At 40.9% G+C, this 19,216-nt stretch overlaps 1 protein-coding gene across 1 annotated transcript in view; it reads right to left on the bottom strand.

The window, feature by feature from the left end:
• The window catches only part of LOC114145767 (uncharacterized), a 33,332-nt gene extending 19,283 nt beyond the window's left edge, over nucleotides 1-14,049 (bottom strand). The window contains exons 1-2 of the mRNA XM_028019329.1: nucleotides 13,382-14,049; nucleotides 12,807-13,052 (exon numbers count right to left, since the gene is read on the bottom strand). Of these exons, the coding sequence (XP_027875130.1) occupies nucleotides 12,807-12,894 (88 nt within the window). The 5' untranslated portion in view covers nucleotides 12,895-13,052; nucleotides 13,382-14,049. The remainder of the gene's footprint in view (nucleotides 1-12,806; nucleotides 13,053-13,381) is intronic.
• Nucleotides 14,050-19,216: the final 5,167 nt, after the last annotated feature.

Genomic DNA, 19,216 nt, shown 5'->3' with positions numbered 1-19,216 from the left:
TATTGATTAAAGTTGCACAGGAAAAATAAGCTGCCTGACGGAATCAGACAATCTTTACCCTGATTGGCCCCTCCTGACTTGTCACCAGCTGATTGGGAGGCTCAAAAAACAATTTTTTTTTCAACCAGTGAATCCACCATTGCAAATGTAGCGCTGACAAAACTGCAGTTCTTATGTTAGCCTGGCCTGTCTGCTAAAATTAGAAGCTATAGACACTTTAAAATGGTAAAGCTACTGTTCACTCACACAGCAGCATGAATGTCACTTGGTATGATTATCACTGTCAAATAAAATAATAATAATACAAAAAATAAAACAACTCTATAAACTTAATGACAGGATAAAGTATATGAACAGTTGCGGTGGGTTACTTAGGCATTCACCACCTTCCCATCTCCCCCCACAGACATAATGACACAACCTTCACATCCACCGAATAATTTACATGCCTCTGCAGGAGCATATCCCACACAGACACATACACACACACACACACACACGCACACAAACACACAAGCATGTGTTTGTGGCTTATGACACCATTATGCCTTTTGGAGTGTTTATGGGGACACACCTTGCCCTTCATCTGGTGAACACAAAAAGTAAGTCAAAAATTTTTACTCTACCCATACCAGACACAAACACACACACGCACCCCCAGCCCCCGCACAAGCACACACACGAGTCATGGTTCAACAGGCCAAAAATGTTCGTAAAATATTCAGCTGGATATTTTCCACTGAAAAAGCAAAGTGACTGCACTTTTGCCTGGCTTTATTTAGCATAGACTGGTGCTGTCCTTCCCCCACCTGTTGCTTCAACTGTCAGTCACCCAGCTGACAGACAGTTGATTCTCCGGAACCCTTTCTTTTATTAAAAGGAAGATGAGGTCAACACAACAGTAAAAGCCTCAATGGAAGTTAAGCAAAAACTGAATTTATGACAAACTTGCTAGCATAACTTCCGTTGAACCTTGTGGACCACCATACATAAAATGTATATATATATATATATATATATATATATATATATATATATTCTCATGCAGTTTCCAAGGCTAAAATGATGTGCAGTGCCACTCAAAGCACTATATCTGGTAACTGTTAATATCAGGAGTAAAAAGAGGCTCCTGCCTAAAAAAAGAAAGAAAAAAAAAGCATGACACCCACTTCCTGTTGACTGGGCATCCATATCACCAATATGGATTACATATCACTTGTGTTTTGAGTACTTGTGAAACTCTTCAGGCCATGACATCGTGGCTGAAGAGCCATATTGCCCAAAGCAGAGCTTGTGAATATGTCAGCATTTCAACTTTGAGCTTCAAAATATCTGCAGCTCTCACAGATTTAAAATCAATATCATGAACAAATCAATGCCCAGCTGTGATATTAAACATACTAACTGTCATAGATAACAGGTCAAAACCTTCAGCTAACAAAAGTAAAAACAATAGGAAAGAACAAAAATAAACATTCCCACCTTCTGAGTGAAGCTAGCATAGCATTTTACTTGCAGGGTATGTTAACAGCCCTGGCCATGTACTGGAACCTACAGACATTGTTACTATTTCTGATACCAATAAGAAGAGCAGAAAAATAAAACATGGACATAAAGCTAAAATTACAGCAGCATCATTTTGTTGATAACTTGTATGAGCTGAGTTAAGAAGGCTCATATTCTGGGAAAACAAGTAATGTCTTTAGACTTTTTTTGTGAGGATTTTTTAAACACTAATCTGTTTCTCATTAGAAAGACAGGAAAACATTTTGGATGCCCAGGAGTAAATCTTAGAGAAACGTTATTTCCTACGCTGACCCTGCAGCTTTCTTTCTGAACAAAGGAGCGGAGCTCTAACGAAACGTGTCTAATGGTTCTTTGGTGGGATAAATGAAGCACTTTCAGTGGAGAACAATGTGTTTGAAGTGTAACAGGCCTGGACTGCTGCCCTTACACGTTTAGGTTAGGGCTGCCAAAGAAAAGTTACTGCAGTTGACAAGGTCCTGAGATCAGTGGGTCATGGTGAGAACGCGATAAAATATGTTTTTGTGGGCCGTGAGCAGCTGTGAGCTGCACCTCTGATGGCTTTATTAAAGAAGAAAGAGCAGGGAAAAGCTGTCACCATGCCAACCACCCGAACCACCTAACGCCACTAGTGACCCCACATGTTGGAAAAGTGAAGCAGAGAGCTGAAGTTTCACCACTGCATGCATATAGGAGAGAAACCTGCAGAAACACTGCTGGACTCTGCAGACATTTCTCAGCTGGACGGCCTCCAAAACCTCAGCAAGACTGCTTATTGTTAGGCAGGAGAAGAAAATGAATGGATTTATGGAAGCTTTTGGTTACAAGTTTACATTATAGACCTATTTCAAAAAGCGTGATGTTATTTTAGTTGTCGGCATGTTTCAGACATTATGTTATGTCCCAGATAGTCAAATCAGGTTCTTCCCTTTGCTTTCACATGTTTTTGTTCTCCCACATACCTTCGTAATCACTACTTGTTTGGTAAATTTTTCACATTGCTGTTACTGTTATTGGTCGACACACAAGCAACCCTTCCCCAGGGCTCCTCTCTCATCTTAAGCCACTGTCTTCAATCTGTCAGCATTGCTTGGCTGAACTGGTTCAGAGTTATTCACCAACTGATCTGAAAGGAAAACAATACCCACATTTTGTTTTGCAGATTTAATATCATTCAAATCAATCATCTCTAGGGTCAATTTAAAAAATATCAAAGGGGTTTATTAGAAATGAGTAGGAACAAAGCAGACCAAGGGGTGGAACTGTAATATATTTAGAGGTAAATCTATAATTGCCTAAGCATAAAAATAACTAAATTACCAAAATAATGCATATGACATTTGACTTTTGCAGGAAATCTTAATTTAGTGTGTTTAACTCGATGAATGATGAGAAAAAAATCCATTCCCAATCTAAGTCCAGTTTGTCGTGACATCAGATTCCTTAGTTTCCTTCCATTCCACATTGATATTTACTTAGCTGAAGCTTTTTTTTTACTCTTTTGGATCAAAGGGGCTACATATTTACAGTTCTGGTTCAGTACATACCTTCACAAATCTCATTTTAAGATAATTACAGCTACTTTTTCTTTTCTTTTTTTTTTTAACTACAAACACTGTGGTCTATCTGACAAATAGAAAATTTTTCCTGCTCATTAACCAAAAACTCCTTATGGAGAAAGAGGAGAGCAAAAAAGTTGGGTTTTATTGTAAAAGGGTTCTGTTAAGAAATTATGACCAGTCAATATGTTACCTACATCATGTTCATGATAATAAGAAAATTAGTTTTTTCAGCTAATGGCTATCTAGTGCATGGTTGAGAGAAAAGGAGATGTGTTTTATTAAAAACAACCCAGAAGTAGACGTAATCTGAATGGATGAACCTTGGCTTCATTTGAGCATCCATAGTTGATAAGTAACATAAAAGCTATGAAACCGTTTAACTCAATAATTAAGTGTAACAAAAAATGATTCCCATTTATGCATCAAAGCAGATGTCACAAACACTGTGGCTACACTCAAAACAATATGCACACACGGGCCATGTTAAATATTTTTAAACATCAGCGTCATTAAAAGACAACATATAGATCAGGCACTGCTGCACTGTAAGATAGCAAAGTAGTATTTCATAAAAAAATATAGAAGATAAAATTTGTAAATGAGAGACAAATGTTCATGATGGCGAGTTTACTCTTAAAATTTCTGATCGGCTGTTGACCGAAAAACAAATCCCTGTTTTTTCAAAGTGAAAATGTTAAGAGGGTAGTATACTACAGATAATATTTTTTTGATAATTATGCTTTCTCAGTTCCATTTGAAACCCAAATCTGAACTTTCAAGATTTTTTCTGCTTTCCAGTTTTTGAGCTTTTTGTGAGTTTTTAGTTAAACCATTTGACGAAGATCTAAATAACAAAAACAGAAGGGACACAATTCAATGGAGAGCCCAATTAACATAATCCTAATTAATTATGAAGCTCTGATAACATGTATCTCATTGCATAATGCTGTATATTCACACTCTATGATAAATATAGTTAAATAAAAACAAAGATAACATCGTTCAGCATGCTCATGGTTCCTGTAACTGCTCTATTTTGTTCTTTTTTCAGACTCTGATTTTCAAACTTTTCCAGCAGTTTTTTTTACAATATTGTGAAACTTTAAATACATTCACATTACCTCAAATTTCACTAATCAAGAAAACACAACTCTAATTCAAAATCTATATCGTTTAAATGTATCCAATTTAAATTCTTTAAATCAGGTAATACAATACGAATTAGAGTCTAAAAACTAGAGTATTTTTCCATACCAATGTTTAATGTTTCTGTGCTTATCCAAACTTATTCCAAACTGCGTTGAAACCCTTCATGGATATTAAAAAATATTATTGTTCCAATATTTGGAAGACTGAAGAGATATGGGCGGGAAAAAAAAAAACTTGCCCTCATGGTTTGCAGTTTGTCCTGAACAATTCTCTGTCAAAACTCTGGGTTTTGAACCTTTCTGTTTTTATACTTTCTGAAAATCTGCAAACTCCCCAAACAAAGAGAGGGAGCCAGAATTCAGGCTTAGGAGTGTTTGGATTTTCCACTTCAGCATTACTGAGGAGGGTCACTGGAAAGTTTAGTTCAAGTACTGTTAGCTCTAATTAACAACCCAGAAATCCACAGTCCGGCAGACTCACAAGGGTCTTGTGACCCACTCAGGTAAATTAAACGGGACATCGTCGTCCACCTGGCAGAGTCCATTTTCCCATGAACACTGTGATTCAGAAAGCCTTCTGATGCGACACATCTGTGTCCTCACCGTCTCACTTCTCTGCACTTTGCTTCCCGCTCACACTGTTTCCCAGTGTCCATGACCCTAATAACCCAAATTCCTGCCTGATTAAGTTGGTTTAAGAGGAAGCCACACAGAGAGCGCTTGGGTGAGCCTCACCTTAAATGGGAACACATTTTAGCTATGTTGGACCAATGATCACAGGGTAGGATTTCACTTTCCGGTGGTTGGAAGAGAGGAGCACCAGGGGAGAACGGATAAGGATAAAGAGGGAACGAACAGAAAAAAACAACAAAAAACAACTATACCGTTGTCACAGGATTTTCTTGCCAAATGCACAGACTAAAAGTCATATATCCAGTAAAACTGTCTCAGGAAAACCGCACATGCACTGAAATCCCCTCTCACACGAGCACCCCTCCCTCACTCCCCATTTCAACCTCTTCTTGCTCCCAACTTGTGTTATTATTTCTCCAAATTAATCCCACACTGAACCTGAGACTGTGCTTTGAGAAGTGGGCATAAGTCAGACACTCACACATCCAGATCGTTATGAGTGTGTCTTGCGTCTGGCCGAACCCAGAGAGTTTCCGTGTCGCCCGCTCGTGCCCCAGACAGGCTCGGTTTAATGACCTGAGCCCGATAGTTCAAAGCGGCCCTCAAACACTATGATTAATGAACGTGACCTGCTAATTTCAGAAGAATACAGCTCGTTGTATCGAAAAGCCCTCTGAAAACACGAGCGGTACCCAGCCAGTTAACATTCTTCTGTATTTTAAAGAAAAAAATTGTTTTAAAGAGGCCGATTTCATGATAAGGTCAGAACTAAGCGACATGTTTCATCAGCAACCCTGAAAGAATTAACTGCTGCTTTGTTCTTAACAATTTAAGCTGTTTGAACTTTAAGAAAAGAGCCCAACATCAACACAACAACTCAAGATTACAGGCAGAAAGTTTTTCTCTCATGATTTTGCAAAAAGACTGTCCACTGCTGCAAAGCAAGGGGCAGAAAACAGAAGTACCATGGGAAGCATTTGTCTGAAGGAATACAGATAACAAATTGAAATTCCTTTTTGTCAGATCATGCCTCCTACAATTTGCCCTGCAGGAATCACTGTGGTTGGCTGTGTACTCTAAGCACTTCCAGATTGAAGTTGCCCTGTGGCACTTCAGGTTGCATAATCAATCTCTCTCACTAAGCGCTCTCCATTAATGGTGGGGCAAAACAGCCAGACTAACGTTACACACCGAAGTTGAGACACAGCCAAAGACAAGGCTCCCAACACAACGCACGCATCCATCTTTTACTGACACATTTCCATTAATCTGCAGAGACGTTGCCCAACTTTAATTTGTTGAATGTTCTATGGCATCAGTTTGGCAGTGGAATGAACCAAACACATTAATCTGTTGACTGGAGGATTTTTTAAAATGTTGTTGTATAGTTTAATGCCTCTAAGCAATCAGTATACTTTTAGTGTTTTGGTTTCAAGTTCCTTCTGTTTGGACGTTTGTGTGCCAAAGACTTGGCACTTTCCTGGGCCCAAACGGATTTATAGCAACAGAGACTAGATTATACCTAGCTAAACGTTTCACTAAGAAAAGAAGAAACAACCTTGGGAAGTTTAATAAGTGAGCATTGTATGAATAAATGTGCTTTATGATCTTGATAACCATTCACATACTGGCGTACAGCTTGAAGTAGAAACACTTTATGCTAACAGATAATCGTGCTAACAGTGTACCATTCAGCTGATGCTAGCTGGCTAACCACTGAATGTGTCGAGATTCAGGGGCCAGCCTACTCAGTCAACGCAGGGCGGGTCCTTCATCCCCAGATACTGAAGAAAGTGAGCGGCTGTGAAAGTGGGCGATGCAGCTTTCCTCTATCTCAGCGCATGTCCTGTTGTCTTGCAACAATGGCGGCTCTAAACACAACAATGGTAAAAATGGATAATGAAATAATCCATGAGTTTTTTTTAATTACTTATTTAATCCTAAATTTACTTTTTCAGAAATGACATTAAAAACATGTCTATGCAAATAACTAAAGCCTAACAACAAAATTGCATTAAAATTTTAATTGTTGCACCACCAGGCTACTAGCAGCCTATATTATATCCTCTTTCCCTTTGTCTGCCAAAGTTATATCAAAAATATTCAGTCTGACCAAACTTGAATGTTGGGGTAGAGTGGGCTGCAAAGGCTACACCAGACCTGTTCATTCAAACATGGGGAAAAGGAAGGACGCATTTGGAGTTGTTTTTGAATTTGGACAGCTTTCACAACATGGCAGTGACGTAATCGGCCTTTGGAGGCGACCTTCCAATGTTGGAGGCCTTGAATTTAGACACACCCAGTCCTGGCAATGTGTTTAGCTGTTAACCTTCTCTTCCTTATTATCAGCTTCAGAGTAGCTCTTCGGTATTAGAATGATATTGACATGTTTTTATGGATAAAATCAAGCTAAGCAAGATGAGGGATCATAAAAGTATAATCATTGGAGTGTGTAAGAGCGTCACAAACAAAACTGCTCAAAACAAATCTATCCAGATTCAGAGTTAACTTCAGTAAAGCATTTAAAATAGAGTAACTTTACTGCTAAACAGAACACAGTAATTGTATTCAATCATCTATTTAAACCTATTTGACAACCGACCAATTATGTCTTGGACTCATGATTATTTTTGGTATTTATTGCAATAATGATGAAAGGGAAAATGTGTTGCTGTTTTTTAGGTAACTGTGTACCTATGACTAGATGCCACTGCAGTCAAAACCCAACAAACACAAAAAAAATCCCAGTTTGAAATTGGCTTTTATCACACCATAACTGCATTTAATCCTATTTTTGAATTTATAGACTTTTTTGCTGATGGTACCAACTGTAGAAATAAAAGTAAAAGTAATAATCCTGTCAGTACTTAGGTTTTGGGGGACTTCAGACATCAGTAGAGGGAATTCATTGCCATTACAGTAAGTACAATTCTTAACAAGATTTTAAAAAAAATTAAAGATAAATTACATGATAAATGTCCATACCTTGAATCAACTGTGGAAAATGTAGTTGAAACAGAAGTAGCAAAAAGTTTACCACACTGTTTTTGAGGTTTGCAATTTATTGTTTTCATAATAGCTCATAATCCAGATCACAACTATTTGCTTTATTCTGGGAAGGATCCCATGTTTCATCCCTAGTTCCTACTACTGCAGTTGAACTCAACATACACATCATGAATCTGGATAAATTTGGATACTAAAATCCGTACTGCTAATTATCGAGTTTTCAAACTGGGTTCCATGTAGCACTGCTGGGATTTGTGTCCCCTTTAAAGGTTCTTCATTACTTACAAGTTTAATACCCAAATAATTGAGCATTGTGAGGTGAACTGTGGTGTAAATTATATGCTGAAATTATTTTTTAAATCACATGCATAATTTTTGCTAACAGCTGGGATAAAATCTGGATATATTTGGTGTAAAACTGCAAATTGACACAGAATACATGATAGGAAAATATGATTCCTGTTGAAAAATTGCCTTTTCTAAAATAAATATGAATTCCTGACTGATCCTCATCATGTCCATGAGGGATCTTACTGTCAGATCAAACTGTACAACTTGTACTTTCAGTTTTTTCTACCAGTACATTAAGTTAATAGTACCTTGCATAATGTGTTTCCTTTTAACTCTGGAACTAGTTTTGATTTTGACTTTGTTGCTTTTGCACGACTGATTACTTGTGCCACTTACAGATTTTCAGCTGTGTGTGTGAATTATATGACATTATGAGAGATAAACTGTCTAAATTTGCACATAAAGTATGTTTCAACCGGGGCTATAGGGCAAAAGGCTTTACGTGAAGTTAAATGTTAACGAGGTCAATGCATCATGTCCAAATTGAAACCATGTCTGTCGCTCAGTAGGAAGCTAATTAACAAAAATAGCCACGAAGCTGGAAGCACAATATGATCTTGGTTCTGAATGGAAACCACCAAACGTGAAAAATATTTACACAACTGATGACTGTGAACAAGAAACAAGTGTTCATGCTCCCTTATGCAGAACCCGGGAATCTCTGTGATCCCGCCAGCAGCAGGAGATGCAAGACAGGGAGGAAATGTTTTCAGGTTGTCCTCAGTTCATAATGAAGCTAAGCTAATGCATATCAGCAGCTTTCAGCTACGCATGATGTGTTGGTTAATATGCTCTGCCTTTTAAAAGCTTGTAATCACACTATTTGTAAAAGTAACTATGTTCTGAAATGGTAAATAGAAGAAACATTTATAATTATACATTTTTATCTGTATAATTATTCTTTTTCCTACATTAGTCATATTGTACAATTTATAGTGTTTTTACTATGACCTGCCATCACTTGTATTCTGACATAAAAACATCCAAATTATCATTGTTTATCTATGATGGAAACATTTGTATGACAGAAATTTCAGATTTTGTTTAGTACTAAAGATTATTTCCTTTGTAGGGGAAGAGAACAGGGAATATTTCAAAAGTAGTGTGTCAAAAAACATAATTAAAGACTTTTTTTTCCTATTTTCTTAATAAATTGTAATTTTCTGTTTTGTTGCATTAAGTCTGAATGCAAGCTGCAGCTAAAATATAATGTGTTACTGTTACTACATGCAAAATTACATATAATATGTAATATTTTTTCTGTTTATTCTGAATTTAAAAATAGACTTAAGCAAAAAATATGAAATAATCACCTGCTAAATATTATGACAACAGTCAGGCGGTCTGTTTAGGAAGTCAGCTTGCAGTAATAACACCGATGAGTGGAGCTCTTTTAGTTCATGATCGTCTGTTCTTTGTGACTGAAATGGCTGAATTAACTGTAACTCTGTGTCACAAAGTTTAGGAGCATGTTTTTGGTTAGCTTACCGGCAGTGTGTAGCAACAGGTGGGGAAGGGGCAGCACTGCTCTTCTCTGTTCATACAACTGAAGAATACTCTGGTGAAACATTTCTTTGACTGAGAACCAGAACCTTTTAAATAGCGGTGCACCTAGAAATCCGACCAGTCAATAAACTAGTGGCATTTTGTCAAATTTCAGAAGATTGGAGAACATCCGATAAATGTGAAACTGATCTTATCGACCAACACAGAGGTCTGAAAATCTGCTCTGCAGTGAGAGTGAGAGATGACTGACCCACGTCTGCACCAGGGTTAACAATAGTGACCACACTGTTGCCAACTTAGCAACTTTCTTGCCATGTTTAGTGACTTTTTATACAAAAAGAAAAATCAGTACTGGCAGATCTGACTTCTTATTATCATTGGTGATCAGCCAGAAGATTGCAATCGGTGCATCTGACTTTTAAAACTTTGGTAGTTAATACATCTTTAATACAAAAGTATCTCTGAATTTTGTGCGTTGAATTCAGATGAATCCTTTAGAGTTTGGATTAAAATGATCAGGCTAGATGCCAGAAACAGCTTCATCACAACCACAGAGCTGCCAGCTGCTTTTAAGAAGAACTAATCTCTGCAGTTGAAGCCACTCTCTGTGACTCTGACCAGCAACTGAGCAACAAAGAGTTAAACCCATAACGGCAAATAACAGCACCTCTAACTCTACTAAAGCCACATGCCAGTTAAAACAAACCAGACCACACATCAGCAGGCGGGTGGTAAAGAGAACACGCCAGCCTGCTGTACCTGACCCTCAGCGGGGCCGCTGACCCTGTGACCTGTGATTGGAGGAAGTAAAGGCTGCGGCGGCGTGACGGGGTGGTGTGAGATGCCCCAAGCGAGGAGCATGTCCTCCTGTTTAGCATGGGAACAGGCTGCAGCACCAAGGAAAACAACAGCATTTTTACTTCAGGCTTGAATGCATTTCACAGACGTTCAGTGAAGAATGTGCGACATGCCTCAGCTGATGCTAAAGTATTCAGACCCCTGGATTGTTTTCTGTCTCGTAATTAAGAACGCCAGTATTTTCTAATGTGATTGGATTGGATGTCCTCAAAGTAACGTATCACTGTGAAGTGGACAGAAATGATGCATAATTTTCCAAAACTGTCGTGAATAGAGTTTGAGAACTGAGATGTGTTTTCTGTCAGTACAACTTTTTGTCTCTAACTTTTTGAACGCCAGCTTTTCTGGGGGAAACCTTGAACACCTACAGACTGAATACTTTGATATTTTTTCTTTGCCCAGCTCTCAATCAGATTGGAGGCAGAACATTCATTTGCTGGTTTTCTTCCAACCTGCTGAGTAAGAAACTGGTAGAGACGAAGCGAAGCGGAATGGATGGAGCAGATTTCCATCAGCTTCCCTGTTCCTGCTGAAGACAAGCATGATGGAGTCTGAGCTACTTTTCCAGCTCAGATAGAATAAAAGACAATTTAAAATAATTTTTGGTCTCTTCTGACCAGAACGCCTTCTTCCACATGTGCTGTGTGTATCCCCTACATGGCTTGAAGTAAACTTTAAACAGAACTTATTTTGGGTGGACTTCAACACTGCCTCTCTTTTCACCACTCTTCCTTAAAAGTCAGAATTAGTCAAACTGATAGTTGGTACTGGCAGCAGACTCTCCCACCTAAGAATTGGACTAATTCTTTTGTTCCTCAGCCTAAGTTCAAATTGTCATCTATGTCTTGTTAAGCTCAAACAACAACACTGTTTCACCTTTACATTTTTTTTCTGTACTTCTGGAAAAGTGTACTTAATTTTTGTGAAAGTAAAATATTTTAGTTTGTATTTTCCCCCTGAAGCGGATGTGTTTTTGTTTTACTTCAGCTCACTTCCTGACTCACTCGTGACATTTCCCTCACTGCTGCATCTCTCTGAACAAAGCGAACCTCAGGTGTATCTTGATCGGACAGTCGTAGGGAATCGTGAGCAATCTGCCAGGCTCCGCCGACTTTAATGTTTTCTGTTTGCTGTGCATCATCTGACCTGATTTTCTGTCAAATCGGACACTGAAACGAATCCGGTGTGTTCTGAACCTAAATCACTCACAGGAGGATTCTATTTAATAATGATAATTCGACTTCTGAAATCAGTCAGTTGAACTGGATCTCATTACGCAATATCAAAGTAAAGGGGGCTAAAAAAAAAAGCCCGTCACACAATTCAGATTTCTATAAAAAAACAAACACTTTGACAACGCCTCTTTTTCCGATACACAGTTATGAATTTATGCTCTGTTGCTCAGTTGCCTACACTTTGTGTTTGTAACAAGACAAAATGTGAAGCAGCTTAAATGATAGAGGCATGTTTGAAAAGCACCGCAGCGTTAAGACACAAAGAAGAAAGAGGTCTGTCACGTTCTGTGTGTATGTGTGTCTGAGTGACAGTGTGTATGTACATGACCGAATGAGTCAGCAGGTCACTGAGTCAGGGAACAAGTATGAAAGTTCATCTGTAAGTATGTGACTCAGGGAGGCATCATCTAATTCCTTTACCATGTTGACGCAGATAAATCTGGTGTGTTCTGGGTTAGACAGAACCTGGAGCTGAGATAATGACAACATGATCCTAAACATCCCCAGGCGGCATCCCTGCCCCTGGTTAGCTAAAGCCAGAGCATTAAAAACGCCTAATCTGTCTCTGATCCCACCTATGTGTGTATTAGCAACACTTTGATTCGTGGATTTGCAGCCTACCACAGAACACAAACTCTCCCCCCCCCACACACACACACTTTGATTTATACTTTCCCACAATTCACAGCCCTCACACTCGCACCTTGTAAACATTTCTTTCTAGAATTCATGCAAACCGAGCACAAAAACTGCATTCCATTAACAGCGAACTGACTGGAGGTCAGTGTGTCCCTGAGTCACACGCAGCTGGCAGGTGCGTGCAGTGATCCCTCCCGGCTTCAGCCAAGAGAAGCCGCCGAAGTGAAAGGAAGTCAAACATCAAACAATCGGCTCAGTGTTTTCACAGATCTACATTCAACAATTGCGCACACAAAAACGCACCGCTAACCAGCTACATGATGTGGCTTAAAAAGCCTTACCTGCTGTCCCGTGGGAAATCCGCTCCCGGTGCGCAGGAACAGAGCCGCTCGCGCCTGCTGCGGCTCTCCGCGCGCTGCGGTGCGTCATGTTTTCACAGCGTGGCGTCACGGCTCGCTACTGTCCACGGCAGAGAGTTTCTCATCTGAGGCAGAAGCGGGCTGGAAGAATCCATCGAGAAAGCCGAAGAGGCGCCTCCTCCTTGCGCCTTGGTGCGCGCGGCCAGAATGCGGTTTTCCCTCTTTGGCCTGTTGAGTTTCAGCACCCAGAGAGAGAGAGAGAGAGAGAGTAGATAGTGAACACAGAGCCAGAGAAACTAATTGTACATCATTACTGAAACTTTCACTGTTTCTTTCCCTCTTTTTTAATGTAAAGGATTTCAAACACTAGTTGCATTTCAAGAGGAAATAGAATCACAGAGATGGGAATTTTGGACGATTATCCAAGTTTATATCCAATAAACTTCAGTTTTCCAGAGTTTGTTTGCGGCGGTGTAAACAATCCAGCAGAGCGCGAGGTGGACATGGAGGTAGGAGGACAGACAGACAAACAGCCAGAAGAGGAAAAAAATGTTTACCCCCAATCTACTTGTGCCGCTCCGGTGACTCACGTCTCACCATCGCTTGATGAATTGGAGCCAGTTTTTCAGGCGAGGCTCCCTCTTTCTTTACCTCCAGCAACCTGTTCGGTCTTGCCTCTAACAGAGCTTAATGAGTAAATAACAACACGGCTCTAATAATGGCCCCCGCGTGTTTGTCTGGGAAAGAGTTCGGATCGGTTTCTAGGTGTCCGAGTACGGAGTGCCGCTGTGCCAGGATCACTCTGAAGTCCGCCGTTTCTCCTGTTTACGCATCAGGTGGCGATCTGAGCTGGGAAGTTGAAAAGGTCGCAAAAAAATATTCTCCGAGATCTGCCCATATCGCGCCTTTTACGCAGACCTTGTCCCGCATCTCCAAGAACGCGCGTAGAAAGACACGGATCTATAATTAAACACATGAATAAATTAACCAAAAAAAAAAAAAAAGAGTTCTGAACTGGTGTGAATAAACAGACCGCTCCGCCGCTCTGTCTTCTCCCAGCAGAGCTCGGCGCGGCTAGGAATGGATGCGATGCGTAAAAACAGCGCGCCTCGCCTGACAGACAGAGATCTTATGAAACCGGAGCGTGGTGGCGGCCTCACAAAGTGCTCTCAATTTTCCTCCCCATCCACATGTCTCAGATGTCTTTTTGTTCCTGCTGCTGGGAGCGGGGCGGGGGGGGGGGGGGGGGGGGCGCTTCTGTTCAAGCATCTGTCCATCACTGTTTATACTCTCGATCTGGATAAATGTAGAGCGCGTAGGCTTCAGCACGAGCGCGGTACGGGATGGACCCTGCGCACATTCCAAGGATCTAGCGCGCGTGTGTTTGTGTGTATTATGCAGGGCTGAGGCGGAACCTCCAGACTGAACGGTGGTCGTTGCTGCATCAATTTTAAGCACTCTGGATCTGTTGTTGACTGTTTTCTCAGCTGGTCGTTTAGACTCCTGACAGACTCAAGGCCCCAAACGGATGGCAGTCTCTGGATACTTGGAACACACTTCAGGAGGAGTTCCGAGAAGGAGCAGCAAGCGAAACTTTTCTACAATAAATCCGGGAAACGGTTGCATATTTTTTATTCTGAAACTTTGTGCCTTCAAAAGTCACCTAATGAGTAATAAATAAAGTCTCCCTTGTGTTATTTCAGGCCTGGGTGTAGTGATGAACTCTGACCTGAACCTTCAGAGCCACATAAAGACAGTTACAAAGTCGGCCTTCTATCACCTGAAGAACATTTCCATGATTAGAGGACTAATGTCTCAGCAACAGACACTTCCCAGCTCGCCTCCTCCAGGGTCGGTGTGGTGAATATTTTAAATGTGATCCTGTTTCAACTCCGCAGTTCCAAATGGCTTAGTTAACCAACCGCTTGATTCTGACACGCTGACAATTAAACATCCAAACTGTCAGGAAAAAACCTTTGAAGATAAACTTTGGGTAATGTTAGTTTTAATCAAAACAGTGGTGATGACATTCATGTGCTAGCATGGTCTAATCAAAGTCCAGTTAAGAATCTTATGTCTTCATTCAATCTGATTTATTCTAAACAAAGCGGATCAACAGATTATTGACTCGGTGGGATTTATTACATATGCATGCCACACTTTTCAAATTTATTTTTTTAAACAGTACCTTTTGAAAGTTGACAATCTTTAATAAGATATTAAACATACTTTTCAATAAGCCCACAGTTATGTACTTAAAATGTTTTTGTTTAATTGGTGCAATACAATATGCTAATTATAAATATCATTTTTAATAGCTGAAAATCATTAGAATTAACAGAAATAAAGGCTTTCAAACATCCATCTGCATTTAATTAATCTGTGTAATGTGTTTCACTTAGTGATAAGGCTCCTGAAAGAAATGGGACTTTTCAATAATATTCTAATTTATTGGAAAACTGAAGAATAATGAAAGTACCAGCTTGCCTTGATTGTTGGAGAATACTTCATTTCTTGAAAAACTTAAAGATTCAGATTTACAAACTAAGAAAATGCTTCTGCACCTTGGTATATAAAAGATACTCTTCATCTATGTAAAGAACTGAGAGCAGACATTTTGACCTCTGACCCCAACACTTGCCATGGAACCTGAAGGATGGACGAATGGAGCAGGAAAGTGCCACACACCGGCCACCTTTATGGCTCGTCCCATGCGTCTCTGCTCTCTCTTCTCTGAGCACCCACCCACAGACGGACCACATGCTAGGGCCTTTGAGCCCCGGCACTCCCTGCTGGGCAAACATGGAGGCACAAAGGCTGGGTAAACAGCTCCTCAGCCGCCTTCTCCAGGCCCACTCTGTGCTGAGGCACAGACAAATGCAGGGAGGTTCCCTGCTCTCTTCCACGCCACTAATAATAGTAGCAAGCAACAATGCACACAGCTGAGGTGGCTGACATGCAGGAATGTTCGCTTAGATAATGAGGATGAGTGCAAAACCAGCCTACGAAGATCGGACAATTCTACCACTTTAGCAAAGCTTCAAGGTTAATTTATGGACATTTCAAACCTAAATGCTGAAGTCCAACTGATGTGATTTAAAGGTGCAGTATGTAACTTTTGCATGTTTGTTAAAACTGTCACCATGACAATGCTCCTCTGTCTTCTCTCAGTGCCAACTAGAAACAACCAATCAGAGTCAGGAGGCGGGTCTTAGAGCTGTAATTCACGGTGGCTGCTCATCTCTCTCTCCCCTCCATTGTTCTTTGCTACGTTGCAGCTGGCGGAGCCTGTTGTAAATGCTAAGGCTAGCTACCATGGCCTTTTCATCTATGTAAAGAACTGAGAGCAGACATTTTACGGTTAGTTTTTCTGTAACCGTAAGTTGTTTCTCCGCCATAAGCACTTTCAGCAGTGAGTACACATGGTTGATTGACAGCGCTAAGACCCTCCTCTTTTGTTCAGGATTGGTACAATCATTCAGGTGGCAATAGTAGCTCAAGGAGGAGCGGGAGGAGATCGATCTTTTCACCGATTATTTGTCTCATGACACTGACAGTTTTAATAAAATTGTAACATATTTTCTATAAAAGTTACATACTCCAGCTTTAAAGTTTTCTTTTATAAAGGATTTCAAATCATTGAAAGTTCTCCTAATAAGCTGCCTCAAAGAGCAGATGGCAGGATTTCAGGGAAGCACAAATGGATGAAGTGTGTGAGCTGGTGTGAAGGGTGCCGCCGTCATGCGACACTCTGAGCCATGCTGAGGAACTTGTTCGGGTCTCTAAAAGGGATTTGCACCGTGACACTGTTCCTACACCCACAGTTAACCCCATGCAAGCAACACACACGCATGCACACCCCCACACACACGGAGCCAGAACAGGCCGCCTCTCTGGCAGGCGACGGCAACATAACAGCCGGGGAGGAATGTTTCATTTCCTTTTAAGAATAAAGAATTGGACTTGGAATCGTGATTGTTGGACTTGTTGTGTTTTCTCTGTGCATCTGGTGAAACTTCACTCTACATTCTGAAATGTTCTCTTACCTCTTGGGATGTGCACGGTGGTTTCCATAGATACAGGGAGCAGGTTCGGGCCTCTTGGGCGGCCTGATCCATCCAAGCAGAGGTCAGGGTGGACATGTGGGAAGGAAAAGGCGGTGTTGGTGATGCTGGAGGAAGGATAGAAAGGAGAAAAGAAAGCTTTACTCCTCCAGATGTGATGTGAAATCTTTAAAGGGGCATTTTTTTTGTGTTTTATACATAGTACCTTTTTATAGCACAATCAAGTAACTATGGCTATGTTCATACTGAAATTCACTTTTTTTTGGCGTGGCTGTTCACATTTAAAAATGTTTGTGGCTTGTATGCGATCTCCTGTGTGAACCGCAAACAGTCTAAAAGTGTCCCGCATGCGCAGTAGAGGGCGCAGTGACGTCACACATAGTGAGGGTGCTCAGTGTTTTGCTAACCTCCATAAAGTAGAAGGTTTCTCAGTGTTTGCGGAAGTAAACATGGATGGCAATGGTGGGGTGCAGCTTGAAGCTGTTGTCCAACCGGAGCCAGCACATTAACAACTTAATCCTCATTATGGTAAACCATAGTTATTATGCTTGTAATTTCACATCTTGAAATTGGGCTTCTGTCTCTTTAAAAGCTCCTACTCTTTCTGAAACTTCAGAAAGTAATCACAATATGGCTCCTTTATTAAGGCAATAACAAAGTTTATTACCAGCTTCGCTCTGAGAAGAAGCTTGAATGAGTTCTGCAGATAAGCAGTTCCTCCGGGTATTTGCTAAATGCTACTGGCTAGTCTGAAGGAGCTGAGTGGTGGAGTCGTGGCGGACGGCTGCTCTGTGAGTCAGAAGCTTGGAAACTGCAGCTCAGAGGAGGAGCTCAGTCCACTGTGGCTTCAACTTGTCTGGAAAGACTCTTCAAGTTAAAGTGTTTATGGAAATTTATTTCTCGCCATTCTTCCAGAAGCACATTTATGAGGTCAGACACTGATGTTGGACCTCACAGCTTCCTCCAATTAATCGGAAATGTGTTCCTTCAAGTAGAGGACAGGATTGTGTGCAGACCAGCCAAGTTCCTCCACACGAAAGTCTCTCATCCATGTTTTTATTCACCTGGTTTTGTAGACAGGGTAGCAGTCATGTTAGAGGATGTGAACTATGTCTAGAAAATATACAATAATGTACGGAAGAGGATTAGGGCCACCGAAAAAATAAATAAAATAATTCTGACTTTAAAGTCAGAATTCTGAGAATAAAGTCAGAATTCTGACTTTAATTTCAGAATCATGACTTTATTTAATCTCAGAATTCTTTTTTTTTTGGTGGCCCTAATCCTCTTCTGTAATAATGCCCCTTTAAAATATGTTAATTAAATAATTCTGCCAACTATGTAACTTGGGTTTGTCTTCGGCAGACAGACATCGACATTGTTTGAAATAATAAAGATTCATTCGGTTGAGTTGCTGCAGAAACAAGATGGGTTTGTAGGTGTGCTGCATGTAAAGGAGGTAAACTGATCATCTCAGCTGATCCAGAAACAGGTAAACGGAGTCAAAGATAAATAATAAGGTCTGGATTTTTTTGGTGGGTGTTTTCTTTTTCCTTCCCAACTCTTTTTACGAGCAGTTTCAATTTCAGGCCCGGAGGTCGTGGCCTCTCAGTTCCAGCCCTTCTGAGAAGAGGTGGGGCAGGAGGGGGAAACCTGTCGTAGAGAATAACAGGCTCACCGGCTGAGGAGGTGCAGGAGTGCTCCTACCCCCGTCTACCAGACTAACAGGACCGAGCGCCTCCAGCCAGCCGGCCTGGCCAGCTGCCTCGGGGAGATCCCAGGTGGCAAATATTCTGCTGCTGCAGGGAGCGAGCATTCGATCCCACCCTGTGGAGCTCAGGAAATCTGTCAGGTCAGTGTAGCCGGAGCCTGGTGGTTGCGACAAGAGGTGAGGCGTGACTTTTGTTGGGGCTGAACGTTTCTGGCACCCCATTAACGGCAGGATGGGACGGTCCAGAGGCGCTTTAGGAGTCCTCTGCGTCCTGTCCGCGCACTTCAAAAACAGTCGTCTGCAGCTGGACGACTGAATCCATCCAGAGTCTGGATGGATTCTATTGATGAAAGTTTCAAGGCTGCAGAATGATGTTCCCTTCTGTTTATTGAGTAAAACAATCTCAGATGGGGTCTTTGTGGCTTTCAGTAAAACAAGATGCTTACTCGGCCTTGAGAAAAACAGAGATCGACAACAACACAAAGAGAGATTATGAGAAAAGGAGGAGGAATGCTTGTGAGGAACCGGGTGAGGGGTGAGGAAGAAGACCTGAAGATGGAAGCCGAGTCTGTGTAGAACATCAAAATGATTTCTCCTAGCAGTTCAGGGTGGATTTT

This window comes from Xiphophorus couchianus, chromosome 6 (genome assembly GCF_001444195.1).
Source record: "Xiphophorus couchianus chromosome 6, X_couchianus-1.0, whole genome shotgun sequence".
NCBI classification, from domain to species: Eukaryota; Metazoa; Chordata; class Actinopteri; order Cyprinodontiformes; family Poeciliidae; genus Xiphophorus; species Xiphophorus couchianus.
The sequence above is the reverse complement of the archived record's forward strand: the minus strand, read 5'-3'. Positions and strand labels throughout refer to the sequence as shown.